This window comes from Centroberyx gerrardi, chromosome 5 (genome assembly GCF_048128805.1).
Source record: "Centroberyx gerrardi isolate f3 chromosome 5, fCenGer3.hap1.cur.20231027, whole genome shotgun sequence".
Taxonomy (NCBI): Eukaryota; Metazoa; Chordata; class Actinopteri; order Beryciformes; family Berycidae; genus Centroberyx; species Centroberyx gerrardi.
Window position 1 is genome coordinate 35,252,007 of NC_136001.1, and position 14,121 is coordinate 35,266,127.

At 42.5% G+C, this 14,121-nt stretch overlaps 1 protein-coding gene across 1 annotated transcript; it reads right to left on the reverse strand.

Annotated features, from left to right (window-relative positions):
- Nucleotides 1–1,067: 1,067 nt before the first annotated feature.
- Nucleotides 1,068–13,740, reverse strand: LOC139931428 (myosin heavy chain, fast skeletal muscle-like). Its single transcript, XM_078283508.1, has 39 exons — nucleotides 13,534–13,740; nucleotides 13,304–13,447; nucleotides 13,053–13,209; nucleotides 12,929–12,956; nucleotides 12,726–12,840; nucleotides 12,522–12,614; nucleotides 12,366–12,429; nucleotides 12,186–12,284; nucleotides 11,989–12,092; nucleotides 11,721–11,859; nucleotides 11,464–11,582; nucleotides 10,912–11,061; nucleotides 10,645–10,815; nucleotides 10,253–10,553; nucleotides 10,043–10,113; nucleotides 9,838–9,925; nucleotides 9,596–9,713; nucleotides 9,393–9,516; nucleotides 9,174–9,310; nucleotides 8,836–9,091; nucleotides 8,497–8,739; nucleotides 8,236–8,412; nucleotides 8,012–8,157; nucleotides 7,837–7,927; nucleotides 7,344–7,733; nucleotides 7,120–7,246; nucleotides 6,833–6,951; nucleotides 6,549–6,745; nucleotides 6,269–6,452; nucleotides 6,005–6,170; nucleotides 3,597–3,721; nucleotides 3,132–3,440; nucleotides 2,841–3,044; nucleotides 2,608–2,733; nucleotides 2,332–2,502; nucleotides 1,699–1,803; nucleotides 1,496–1,591; nucleotides 1,270–1,401; nucleotides 1,068–1,164 (listed from the first exon to the last, which is right to left on the reverse strand). The coding sequence occupies exons 1-39, from the start codon at nucleotides 13,738–13,740 to the stop codon at nucleotides 1,144–1,146; spliced, it is 5,814 nt and encodes a 1,937-aa protein (XP_078139634.1). The 3' UTR covers nucleotides 1,068–1,143.
- Between the last annotated feature and the right edge of the window lie 381 nt (nucleotides 13,741–14,121).

A 14,121-nucleotide genomic window follows, 5' to 3' on the forward strand; every position in this document is an offset into this window, starting at 1 on the left:
GTGATGAGGATGACAAATAATTACCTATGGTGACAGAGAAAGTTCTATTGGTGAGATAGGAGCTAAACCAGAGAAGTGCTGTGTCAGTAATACTAACCCAGTGCCGTAGGTGGTCGATCAAGGTTGAATGATTTACTGTATCAAAGACAGCGGTTAGGTCTAAGAAAATCATAATAGTACAGTTACCTGCATTGGCAGCTAGCAGGAGGTCATTAGTTACCTTGAGCAGTGCAGTCTCTGTGCTGTGAAGTGGTCTAAAACCTGACTGAAATTTCTCAAATATGTTATTGTAGTTCAAAAAGGGCAGCACCTGAGTCAAAACAACCTTCTCTAGAATTTTTTTGAAAGAAAGGGCAGTTTTGAAATAGGCCTGTAGTTGTTAGGGATTGTAGGATCTAGGTTGGGTTTCTTCCGGAGGGGCTGGACTATTGCATGTGTAGTGAGTGACACTGTGTGCCTGGGAGGGAGGTAGAAGAGAGTGGGTGAGTGATTGCACCAGTGATGAGGAGGCAAGTGACTGCACCTGTGGGGGGGAGTGTTTTAGAGAACGGAGTAGTATTGAAAGGAGCAGATTGAGCGGGCGCTCGTGTCTCTGGAGAGCGGAGCTCGGTGAACGTTACGGGGCGGTAGCCCAGCCGAGCGACTCGTATTGCACTCATTACTGGAGGGTGGCTGCCGTTTGCACGCCGTTTAGGGCTGCCGACGGTGAAGATAGGTAGCGGGTCGTAGGGCGAGGTTCCTGTATGAGGCAGGGCTGGGATAAGGTAGCGGGGATATAGGAGTGCCTTTGTCCGCTCTCCAGCCTGTTGTCGAGGCTCTCCTGCAGCACGTGGAGACGCCTCACTGCGCTGGACCGGCAGTTTCCCCCACAGCAGACTCTGACTGAAGCTGGACCAGCGCCAAAGCTCAGACCCCAGGGGAGGGTCTCGCACCCCGGGAAAGTTAAGTGGTTTTAAAAAGACTTATTTACTTGGTGGTGTTTGTCTTGTCGCATGTAGTTCAGTGTTAAATGTTATTGATTTTAAAAGAGCAGCTAGAGGCAATGAATAAATACAAGACAAATATTTGTGGTAACATTTATTGTATGTAATCAACAGCGTTGTCATATTTTATGACTTCTTCCAATGCTTCTAATGAAAGAATTTATTCAGCTGCTTCTTTTCCCTGTGAAATATAAACAGTTTTAGACAAACCCAAAGAAGATTTTTCAGTAATTCCAAAGTTAATATTCAATGAATTAACATGCACTGATGAAAAATGTGTGTTTACCTTGCCAGAGTCACGGCTCTTAGCTCTCAGCTTGTTGACCTGAGACTCGGCAATATCAGCTCGCTCTTCAGCCTCCTCCAACTCGTGCTGAATCTTCCTGCACTTTGTCAGGTGAGTGTTGGCCTGCTCCTCCTGTGAAACCATCATAAATTCTCATTGCAAATCCTAAGACTAGAGTAAAAAATGTGAAAACGTTTGCAAATAGATGAAGCATTTTTACACTTACCGCTTCCTCAGCCTGCCTCTTGTAGGCCTTCACCTTCAGTTGCAGCTTGTCTACCAGAGCCTGCAGCCGGGCGCCATTCTTCTTGTCCTCTTCAGTCTAATGTAAGTATGAACACAAACATGAATGACCATTAATAATTGGCATATCTTTTAATATGGTCATTTAGTCAATAGGAACATTGTCACAAAGTAAGCTTGGTATACCTGGTATGTGAGTTCCTTCACTCTCCTCTCATATTTACGGACACCTTTAACAGCGTCTCCTCCACGTCTCTGTTCAGCTTCAATCTCTGCCTCCAGCTCACGCACCTTCAGAAATGAATTATAAACTATGAGACTCATTCTGCATATTTTGTAATGTCATTTACTGTAATCTGTGTAAGGCAAGGCAAGTTTATTTATATTGCACATTTCGTACACAAAGGCAATTCAAGTGCTTTACACGAGGTAAATAAGAACATTAGATTAGAAATACAGATAAAAAACAAATACAAAAAAAATATTTAAAAAAGTGTATGAGGAGAGAATAAATAAAAAAATGAAATGCATAAAAAGAGGTAAAGGTCAAGTTGCATAGGCAGTGCAGAACATAAAAGTTTTGAGCCAAGTTTTAAAAGTGGTCAAAGTCGGGGCACTTCTGAGATCTTCTGGAAGTTTCTTCCAGCTATGTGTAGCATAATAACTAAATGCTGCCTCACCATGCTAAGTTTTAACTCTGGGGATAGTTAGCAGACTGGTCCCATATGATCTAAGGGGTCTTCAAGGGGTTATTATGGTAAGAGCAAGTCAGAGATGTATTTAGATTCTAAACCATTGAGCGATTTTGTTTTATCTTACCCTGGACTCCAGTTTCTGGAGCTGTTTCTTGCCACCCTTCATGGCCAAGTTCTCAGCCTCATCCAGGCGGTGCTGCAGGTCCTTGACTGTGATCTCCAGGTTCTTCTTCATCCTCTCCAGATGAGAGCTAGTGTCCTGTTCTTTCTTCAGCTCTTCAGCCATCATAGCAGCCTAGAAAATGAATAATTTATGTTAATTAGAAATGCCATACGAATTCATGTTCTTCCAGATGTATGGATGAGATCTGGATGACTATGAAATAAAATGTAAACCCACATCAGTGATGGCTTTCTTGGCCTTCTCCTCTGCATTCCTTGCTTCCTGAACACTGTCATCTACTTCACTCTGGACTTGGACCAGGTCAGCCTCCAGCTTCTTCTTTGTGTTCATAAGGCTTGTATTCTAGGAAGAGGAAGGAAAAATTCAGTTTAGCAATGACTATAATGATGTGCACGTATTATTTAAAAATGTATTGATTATAGAATTAGTGAAGAAATTATTTTGTTTACTTGAGAGTGCAGCAATCCAACACGCTCACTAGCATCCACCAGCTCTTGCTCAGCCACTTTACGGCCTCTCTCTGTCTGTTCCAGACCAACCCTCAGCTCTTCAATTTCAGCCACCATGAGACCATTCCTACGCTCAACCATAGCAGCTTGCTCCTTGAGGTCTTCCTGCGCTCTGAGAGCATCATCAAGGTGCAGCTGGGCATCCTAATGTTAAGATTGTGTTGTAGAAACAGACAAAGATCAGAATTTTGCTGCACATAGAATGGCATGTACAGTTGTCATGTGATGTACCTTCAGTTGTCCCTGGACATTCCTCAGCTGCTTCTGGGCCTCAGAAGCCTGGCGGTTAGCATGGCTCAGCTGAATCTCCATCTCATTCAGATCTCCCTCCATCTTCTTTTTGATTCTCAGGGCATCGTTCCTGCTCCTGACCTCAGAGTCAAGAGTAGTCTGCATGGAGTCAATCACCCTCTGGCTGTTCCTCTTGATCTGCTCCATCTCCTCATCTTTCTCTGCCAGCTTTCTGTCAACCTCACCTTTGACCTGGTTGAGCTCCAGCTGGACACGCAGAATCTTGGACTCCTCATGTTCCAGAGTTCCCTAAAATGTAACAAATATTAAAACATAGCCCATTTTTCCATCTGAATGTAATATTGGGCATGTCTCTATTGTTCAATAAGACATGTCAATTTTACGGACAAAGGAAAACATATACATTAGCAATTCTAATGTTAAGCTTTCCAGTTGAAATTTCACCTCAGCCTCCTCAAGAGCTGTCTGGATCTCTGACTTCTCTGTCTCCACCTGCTTCTTGGACTTCTCCAGCTCATGGATGCTTTTTCCAGTCTCACCAATCTGTTCAGTCAGGTCTGAGATTTCCTCTGCAGAAGGTTGTATATGTATAATATTGCCAAAGTCAAAGAATGAAGGCTATGTATCTCATTCTAACTGATAGACAGTTAGTTAAAGCCGCTAGGTGTAGAATTTGTATCTGATTATATCATCCTCCAATTAATTTTGATACCATAAAAGTTTGTCAGTAGAAAAATGAGACCATTGTGTAGAAAATTTTTGGTTTGGTCTATGTGTTGCTTTCAGTCTGTTCATTCTCTGTGTCCGTGGGTACGAACTGGCGCAAAGTGCTGTAAGTCCAAAGGAGGCGTCTCAACCACACCAGGAAGACAACAGTGTGAATGCAGGCTAGTTGCTTAGATTGAACAGCATGAAGCTAATCAATATGGCAGATGGTGGTAACATGGAAGACAGAACTCTAACTGCTGGACCCTCTGTAACAAAACAAAACAAGAAGCCTATAACAGAAGAGGCTAAAAGAGCTAAGAAGGTGAGGGAGGGGAGCGTGAGACCCGGAGCTCCCGGTAGCCCCACGGATCGATCAGCTTGAAGTACCCCTTTCCCGGCCCCCCGGAACATGGCAGATCGGACCCAGCGGTCACCAAACCCTGTGAGCCCCACGGACCCATCGGCGCCGAGCATTAGCTCTATATGAGGCTACGGCTGATTATCAAAACCAAGAATGCCAAGTCAATACTTGTGTTCTTGTGGAGAACGTTCTTCCCAAGTTGTCTTGGGGAGAACAATCTTCTCGTGAAAGTCAGCACAGAGAAGCTTCCTTGCAATTTGAAATGGACTGTGTGCTTCACATCGCGTGTGTGATTAATTAAGACACACAGCTTCCACCTGTTAACCGGCTCTGTACTGCAGACTGCAGCGCTGCTTGCCGTTGTCGCAATGAATCTTGGGGCTTTCAGTTCGTTCTCGTCGGTCAAGTCACCATCCGATGCTTCCTCGATATTTGGAGGCTGGCAAGGAAACTTCCGGGGTTTCTATCCGTCCTCCGTCCTGTCGATCTTTTCTTTTGGAATCGTACTTCGGCGGTTAGATATTACGTAAAACGTGTCATGGAGGACATGAGAATGCACAAGAATGCGTATTGATAATCAGCCTACAAGAGCTAAGAAGGAGAGTGACAAAGCATGGGGTCAGACCAGAGTTAACCGGCCAGGCGTTCACTCATCGGAGAGCTCCAGGAGCTGAAGGGGTTTAAGACAGACATACAGCTGGCTTTCTTTCTCCTACACATGTAAGTGAAATACCAATAAGGGTATCAAATTGTGTTACCGAAGCTTTTAACTATATTTTAGGACCAGTGTGGGTTATATCTGCGGTTATGTGTAATGGCATAGTTTGTTTATGTAGTCAGCTAACTGTACAGTATGTAACCTAATCTAGCAAATTAGCTTCACTTGTCAGTACAAAGTCGGCTGCCGACAGAGAGTGGGGCTACAGAAGGGAAGGAAACTATCATAGCGACTTACATTAGTGAGCAGACCATGGCGTTCCTCCTGTCCGTAGTGTGTGGGTTGTAATCACGTCGTTCAGTCTGCATTTGCCGTCTGTTTCCGATATCCTGTGTCGGGTTCGTGTGTCTGGCCTTCTCCCAGCTTGATCGGCCGTAATCGCCACATTTAATACAACTCCATCTCCGATTATCTTGATTTGTTTTTAGTCTAGTTCGTTAGTGGTAGGATTTTCCATTAGCTGTAGCTCGTAGCATCAGAATAGTAAATGTTGGATAGGCTATGTTCACAGACAGCGATCTCCCAAACATCTGTTAACTCGAATTGTCACAATAGCAAACTACTTCATAGTACAATGCTGTGATTAGGAATAACTAGTCCCTACCTGGGGATGCGCGCGCCACAACTACGTGCAGACTTCCGGAGATGCACGCGCCACAACTCCGCGCAGACTTGCCAGAAAGGCGCATAAACAGCGTAAATTTGTGAAAATGGAAAAATGAGCTCCGTCAGTCCCTGCCTATGCCAATGCTCAATGGCCATGTGCAGTTTGAGATTGATTGGCCAACCCGTTGAGGAGCAAAATGGATGCGGACGGACAGAGATTTCCTCATTTATAGTAGGATATAGAAACTAATGCTTGAGCTACAGTTATCTGCAGCAGTACTTTGTTTACATATTCCAGCTGTATGGAGCTGGGTATCGCAAATGCCACTAAGAGTGTCTTTTTTAGGCACTACCACTAGAGGTCGACAAAATCAACAATTTTAAAATCCTACACATAGGGGCTTTAACAATCATGAACATATTTCAAATTACTATTGCTAACATCAGATGAGAACTCACGTTGCAGGTTCTTGTTCTCCCGCTTCAGGGTCTCCAGTTGATCCAGAGCTTCCTCATAAGAGTTTTTCATCTTGAACAGTTCAGTGCTGAGAGAACGAGCCTCTTTCTGAGCTCCCTCAAGCTCTGCCTGACCCTCCTCGTATTTCTGCTTCCAATCTGCCAGAACCTGCATAGTAATTTAAAATGAGCAATGTTACCCAATTTTGGAATGGTTATACTTTGACACTTCCAGTGGTTTTGACAAGGTAATCAGTGTCAACACACCTTATCAAAGTTCCTCTGCTTCTTGTCAAGGTTGGCAGCCAAAGAATTGGCTCTCTCCACATCAATCATGAGGTCCTCCACCTCGCCCTGGAGCCTCTGTTTGGTTTTCTCCAGAGACGCACACTTGGAGTTCACAGCCTCAATCTGTTCCTCAGCTTCCTGAAGGCGCTGGGCAAGCTTTTTCCTGTTAAGCATTTTCCAAATGTAATCATTCATGTATACTATTCTAACAAGTATTTTGGGGGGACCGTTAGGAAAAACAAAATCTTCATTGACTCACTTTGACTCTTCAAGCTCCTCAGTGCGCTGGATAGCATCAGTTTCATACTTGCTCCTCCATTGGGCCACTTCACTGTTGGCCTTGGACATTCCACGTTGCAGCTCTGCCTTGGCCTCCTGCTCCTCCTCAAACTGCTCCCTCAGAAGATCACAGTCATGGCGGGCTGATTGCACACCATGGGCAAGGGCATTCTTGGCCTGGAAAAGATTATTAAAATAAAAACCAGTGAATATATGAACATGCAATCCTTAAAAAATCATGAAATCTTTGACAATTTTCCTCACCTTAACTTCCTCCTCAATTTGTCTCTTTAGCTCCTCAATCTGCTGTGTGAAGGCTTGCTTGCCTCTGGTCAGCTGGGAGACAAGGGCTTCTTTCTCCTCAAGCTGACGACCAAACTCACCTAGATGGAAATGGATTTTTTTATTTGAAATATATACACTTCTAACTGGCCCAGCATTAAAGTAAAAAAAATAAAATGGCTTCTAATTATAGATTGAGTCTAATTATGGATTGAGTTCAAAAGTACATTGGTATATTTTATGAACAAGTCAATGAAAGTAAGACTTGCCATTCTCTGTCATCAGTCTTGCTCTCTGAGCGCTGATGTCATTTATCTGGCGAACATTCTCGTCATTCTTAGCCTTAAGTTCACTGAACTGGTCCTCAAGGGTGCGGCACATCTTCTCGAGATTTCCCTGTTTATCAACATTAGACAGGTTCAATAATTCTTCCACTAATACTACGTTTTTTCTCAAGTGTGTATATACATATGTATATGAAATAACGTTATACCTTGGCCTTTGCCACAGCTTCCATGTTGCTGGAGAGGTCATCAATCTCCATCTTGTATTCACTCTTCTCCTTCTCCAGCTTCTGCTTGACACGCTGCAGGTTGTCGATCTGTTCTCCCAGCTCTGCAACACTGTCAGCCTGCTTCTTGCGGAGAGCAGCAGCAGTGGCTTCATGCTGTAAGGTGGACTCCTCAAGGTCACGACGCAGCTTCTGGAACTCAGCTTCACGCTTCTTGTTCATCTCAATCTGAGCAGCAGTGGCTCCACCGGCCTCCTCAAGTCTCTCACTGATCTCTTCAAGTTCCCTGGAGAGGTCAGCTCTCTGCTTCTCAACCTTGGCGCGAGCAGCACGCTCAGCCTCGATCTCTTCCTCCAGTTCCTCAATACGAGCCTTGAAAGTTAAGAAATATTGTTAAATGAATGTATGCAACTGACACATTGCATAAAAACTCAATGATAAGTCTGACATAGATTTGAAATCAAACATTACACACCTGGAGCTCTTTAATCTTCTTCTGTAGCTGAGCACCCAAGGATTGTTCATCTTCAATCTTACTGAGATGCTGGCTTATCTCAAAGTCCTTCCTGTTGAGTAAATGTCATCATCATAAGATACTGGTTGCAATAACATATTTTGTGCATACAGTTTTCAAATTCTGTCCACATTACTTCTTGATTTTCTCGTCAGACTGCTGCTTGTCATTCTCAAGATCCATGACGGATTCCTGGGCCAGTTTCAGATCGCCCTCGAGCTTCCTCTTTGCTCTCTCAAGGTCCATGCGGAGCTTCTTCTCTTGCTCCAGAGAACCTTCAAGCTGCAAAATACCACGTGTTTATAATTACAGCAAGCATATATTCTTATTGAATAGCAAACAGCATGTTCATGAACTCACATCATCCACTTGCTGCTCAAGCTTGGTCTTGGCCTTGGTCAGAGTGTTGACTTTGTCTTCCTCTGCCTGCAGGTCATCAAGAGTCTGCTGATGTGCCTCTTGGAGGGCTTTCTTCTCCTTTGTCAGCTTAGCAATGCTCTCATCTTGAGAGGCCATCTCTTCAGTCAGGTTCTTCACCTGAATATGTAAAAACATATTGTCATAATTGGGTAATTATTCAAATATTGGATGATATATTAGACAGAGTGAATATCCATGAACCTTGTTCTCAGTGGCATGCTTCTCCTTCTCCACTTTGGCTAAGGTAAGCTCCAGGTCATCAATGTCCTTCTTGAGCTCAGAGCATTCATCCTCCAGTTTCCTCTTCTTGGCAGTTAGCTCAGCATTGACTTCCTCCTCATCCTCCAGTCTCTCACTTGTCTCTTTGAGTTTTGCCTCCATCTGGATCTTACTCTTGATAAGTCCCTCACATCTCTCCTCAGCATCTGACAGATTCTCTGATTCCTAGTTAGAACAAAAGTGAAAAGGGGAAAATATTTCAACATTTGCTCTGGAAAAGATGTGAGAAATCAACAAAGCTTTCTGTTGACATCTACTCACAGATGCCACTTGCAGCTGCAGATCATTCTTCTCCTGCAGAAGAGACACCATCTTCTCCTCCAGTTCCTTCTTCTTAGCCAGGGCCGTGGCCAGGTCTGTTTTCATCTTCTCATAGTTTTCCTTCATGTTCTGTAGCTCCTTCTCAGTTTCAGCACTCTGCAGAAGGGGCTTAATCTTGTAGTACACCTTCATCCATGGCCAGTGTTTCACATTCATGAATGAGCGGATATTGTACTGGATGCTGTAAATGGCTTCCCTATGGAAGGAAATCACTGTTATGTACAAAGTCATTTTGGCACTGCATTCAGCCTAAATATATGGTTAGAATTTCCACTTGCCTCCTTTCCATCATCTTCACAAACTCCTTCCTCATGACGTAGCCACGGCAGAGAGCCTGAGTCATGGTGACCAGAGCAGCAAGCTTCTCATCTCGCATCTCCTCAAGGGTACCTAGTAGACCAGCTTTGAAGAACACCTGACGAGAACATAAAAATATTATGGACAATTGATTTTCATCCATGAAACAGAGTTTAGTTTTTTTTTACTCAATTGTTTACCTTGGTGTGTCCAAATTTATACTCCTCATGATTCACATCAATTGACCCAAGCAGCTTCTCAGAGGCCTTCTTGTTGTCAATGAATTGACCCTCAGGGATGACACTGGCATTCAGTACTTTGTACCTATTGCAAAACAGTTAATGGTCACATTCGGGACCTTCTTTTCAAAGTTAGGAAAACTCTGTGGTAAATTAGGTAATACCTCTGCTTGAAGTCAGCATAGAGGATTCTGCTGGGGAAACCTTTCCTGCAGATTCTGATACCCTCCAGCACACCGTTACACCTCAGCTGGTGGATAACCAGGAAGTTTTCCATCAGACCTGTGAAGAAGTTGTTACTTCATAATTATTAATGACAAAGTAAAAGACTCACTACCCCTAAGCTGTGTTAATGACTGCAACATGTACAGACAATATTAAGAACATTGGTTAGCTGTCAGTGTACCTGGAGTCTTTGACTCATTGGGAATCAGGCAACGTACAAAGTGAGGATGAGTGCTCCTCAAGTTGGTCATAAGCTTGCCCAAGTTCTCCTGTAAATACAAGATAAAACCAAACATTCTTCATGAAAAGCATAAAATAAAAATAAAAACTTGCATTTATTTGAGTTTAATTACGAACAGGCACTTAAGGCTGTTCTTAAAATTTACCCTGAACTGTGAGGACACAGTCTGCATGGAACCACCCTTCTTCTTGCCTCCCTTCTTGCCACCGCCGGTCTCTGTTGATTTGTTGATTTATTAATATCAAGACTTTATCATTCAACTGACTTTTTTGAGTAGGCATATTGTTTATCTTAAAGACAAAAACATTCATTAATTCCCATAATCCTAATAAGCGTTAAAAAAGTGATACTGTACCTTCAACAACAGGGGGATACAGGGTAGGCAGCAGCTTAACACCAGACTTCTGGTACAGCTGAATAACAGAGTCGTTCAGGGGATCCTTGTTCTTGTCCAGCCAGCCACAGATATTGTAGTCCACAGTTCCAGCATAGTGCACCAGAGAGAAATGGGCCTCAGCCTTGCCTTTGGTTGGCTTGGGCTTCTCAAATGCTTTGTTTTTACCGAGGTGCTGGTCATACAGCTTGTTCTTGAAGGTAGTGTCTGAGGCCTTTGGGAACATGCACTCCTCTTCAAGGATGGAGAAGATGCCCATGGGCTGTATAAAAAGTGCAAAGAGATACATCATGAAGTGGCACTGTTGTAGCATATCATGAATTCTAACATAAAGTCACAACATTATTGTGTACCTTTTCAATGAGCTCAATGCACGCAGCCAAGTCCATGCCAAAGTCAATGAACTCCCAGATGATACCCTCCTTCTTGTACTCCTCTTGCTCCAGGACAAACATGTGGTGGTTGAAGAACTGTTGCAGTTTCTCATTGGTGAAGTTGATACACAACTGCTCCATGCTGTTGAACTGTAGGTGGAAATAGGATTAACCTAATATATCGCAAACAAAAAACTTCTGTTACAAAATTATCTTCTCAATCCATTACCATGAATGCATACTTACATCAAAGATTTCAAAACCAGCAATGTCCAGCACACCAATGAAGAATTGCCTTGGCTGCTTGGTGTCCAGCATTTGGTTGATGCGGATGACCATCCACAAGAACATTCTTTCATAGATAGACTTAGCCAGGGCGCTCACTGAGTTCAGGACCTGAAGAAAAGTTTTGTTTGAATCAATATCATTAGAATCCACAGTGTCACAAAGAGGGTCCTCTCACAGATTTAATAAAGTAGAGATCCTTCAACTGAAATTTAGACACTGGATTACTTGATTTTTTTGCCTACACGACAAATATTATGTCTAGCAGTGCAATTTTAACTGAAATAGAACTAATGATACGGCAATCAACACATGCAGTGACAGGTAACAGAGGACATTCAGATGCAAACTATCTATTCCAGATAAATGTAATTCATGAAATTCCTCCATTACAACAGAAATACTTTCTACATACTTCAGCTTCATAAGGAACTTAACCACATTCATGTACTGGCCCTTAATTTAATTATGAGATTGTATGAAATGAATTAAACAACAGAATAATCTGCTGACCTGTTGCACAGTCTGTCCCTTGGTGACATACTCATTTCCGACCTTCACTCTGGGGTAACACAGAGCCTTCAGCATGTCAGCCGAGTTCAGGCCCAACAAGTAAGAAATCTTGTCAGCCTCTGAAAATGTCACAAAAATACATTTACTATATATATACGATATATGACTGATTTCTAAAATGTGACATAATAGAAAATGCATATTTGATTCATTTCACGCCAGAGATTTTTTAACTCATCCATGAAGTTAATCCTCACCCTCTGTGCCATCTGGCTCAGCCTGCTCTTCACGCTGCTTCTGCTTGAACTTCATGTTACCATGGTGGAGCACAGCACCGGTAAACTTGTAGATGCCCATCTTCTCCTCATTGGTGAAGCCCAGAATATCAATAGCAGTCTGTATTCAATAGAGATATTGACACTGAGTAAAAGTCACTATGGAAAATACATTTTACTGAGTAATTGTGATGGAATATTGAATGTATAATAGATTAAGAAAATGAAAATGAGAGTGAACATCACTCACATCAGTGGCAACCAACTCTTCTTTGTCATCAATGCTGGCCACAGTAATCTGACCCTGACTGCACATGGGGAAGTCATAGGGGTTGGTGGTGATGAGCGTCATTTCTGGAGATCAAAAAAGGTTTAAAGGAATGACTGGTTATGGACCATGTGAACAACGTGGGTTGTTTTAACATTGTATCGCAATGTTAATCTTACCAATCAGCTCAGGTTTGTGGTTGGTCATCATCTGGTAGAAGATGTGGTAGCCTCTCTCATCAGGAAGCTGGAACGACACTCTAGACTTCTCCAGCAGATCTGTAAGCATTGTTCATGAATCAAAATCTACACCACTGATAATGCCAGTCATTCCATTTAATATGTGAAATTGATACTTACATGTCTCAATATCAGCACTAGCCAGTTTACCAGTTGTGCCAAAATGAATTCTGATGAATTTACCCTGTTTGGAATAGCATATTGTTTAACATCCCTCTGCATAGGCAATATATAATTGAAGATATTTCTCACAGTTTGAAATCCCTCCATACTTACAAAACGAGAGGAGTTGTCATTCCTCACAGTCTTGGCATTACCATAGGCTTCCAGCAAGGGATTGGCTGCAATAATCTGGTCCTCCAGTGACCCCTGTAATACGTTTTTTTTATTTTAACATTCATTTCAGTAGTACATTTCTATTATGTCTTCATTTTTCAGAAATGTTTCCAATGTTTTTATAAAATCCTCATGATAATATACCTGCATCTTTCCTGATGTTGCCTCCTTCTTCTTTTCTCCACCACCCACTGAGATTGTTGCAAAGTACTGGATGACACGCTTGGTGTTCACAGTCTTTCCAGCACCAGATTCTCCACTGGGGATGGATATGTAGATTCAGAGAAATTAACTCAATTTGTTTGATTCTATTGGTCTTACAGAGGTGCAATAGATATAAAACTTACGTGATCAAGACAGACTGGTTCTCCCTATCTGCAAAAGGAAAAATGAAGAAATATATTTCTTATCTATGTAACATAAGTTATTGAGTTTATTGAGAGTTTATACATTTTCTTGACAAGAACATACCAGTAGCCATGAACTGGTAGGCATTATCAGAGACAGAGAAGATGTGGGGTGGAGCCTCCATGCGCTTTTTGCCTCTGTAAGCAGATACAACCTCAGCATCGTACACTGGGAGCCACTTGTAGGGATTCACAGTTGCACAGAACAGCCCAGAGTAGGTCTGAAGGGGATGAGAGAGATATGACCACTCACAGTATGTTGTATATGAGTCCATGTGCAATATTATACTTTACTCCATAGGCAGAAGAGCTTACGTAGATCATCCATGCTGCATAACGCTCTTTGAGGTTATACAGCACAGCGGCTTCATTGAGATGGGTCATCATGGCCATGTCCTCAATTTTGTCATACTTGGGAGGGTTCATAGGGGTGACATCATCCTCCTTAACCGTCCTCTCCTGAAATATTGAAACACAATTTCAGCTTGTGTTGAAATTCCAACTGTAAATTGCACTGCTGTGAGTTTCATGAAACTTCAACCTACCTCCTGGTTGGCAAGAACTTTCACGGTGACTTTGCCACCGTCTTTCTTCAGGATTGTACATTTAAGGTACAGCTCCTTAACATCAGCCACATAGGCAGCAGATTTGGCATCAAAGGGTGCGGTTTGAGCCTCAATCCTCTCCTTCTCTGGCTTACGGAGATAAATGGCGGCCTTGCCATAAACGGCCATCTCCGCGTCAGTACTCATGTTGGCGGCTTTCTGTAGATTGCCAAACAGAAATTAACTTTCCTCTTATCTGATGTGTGCATTGTTTGCTTTGGAGACTGAACACTGTATGATACAAGGATTCTTTATATTCTGTGGTTTAAATAGAGAAAAGGTAACTCTCACCTTTTTCTACCACCCAATCACAGAGTAACTTTTCACAACCCCTAAATGAACAAAGAGTTTTTTGTGATGTTTATGAGTTATCCATTGAGTTGTGATACAGGTAGTATAGAGATTACAGATTAGTATATTATAACCAAATACAGATTAGTATAATATTACTCATTAACATTTGCTACATTTAAATTATAGTCACACAACCAGATTTTTACCCTTGACTCATAGCTGTATTCACATTGA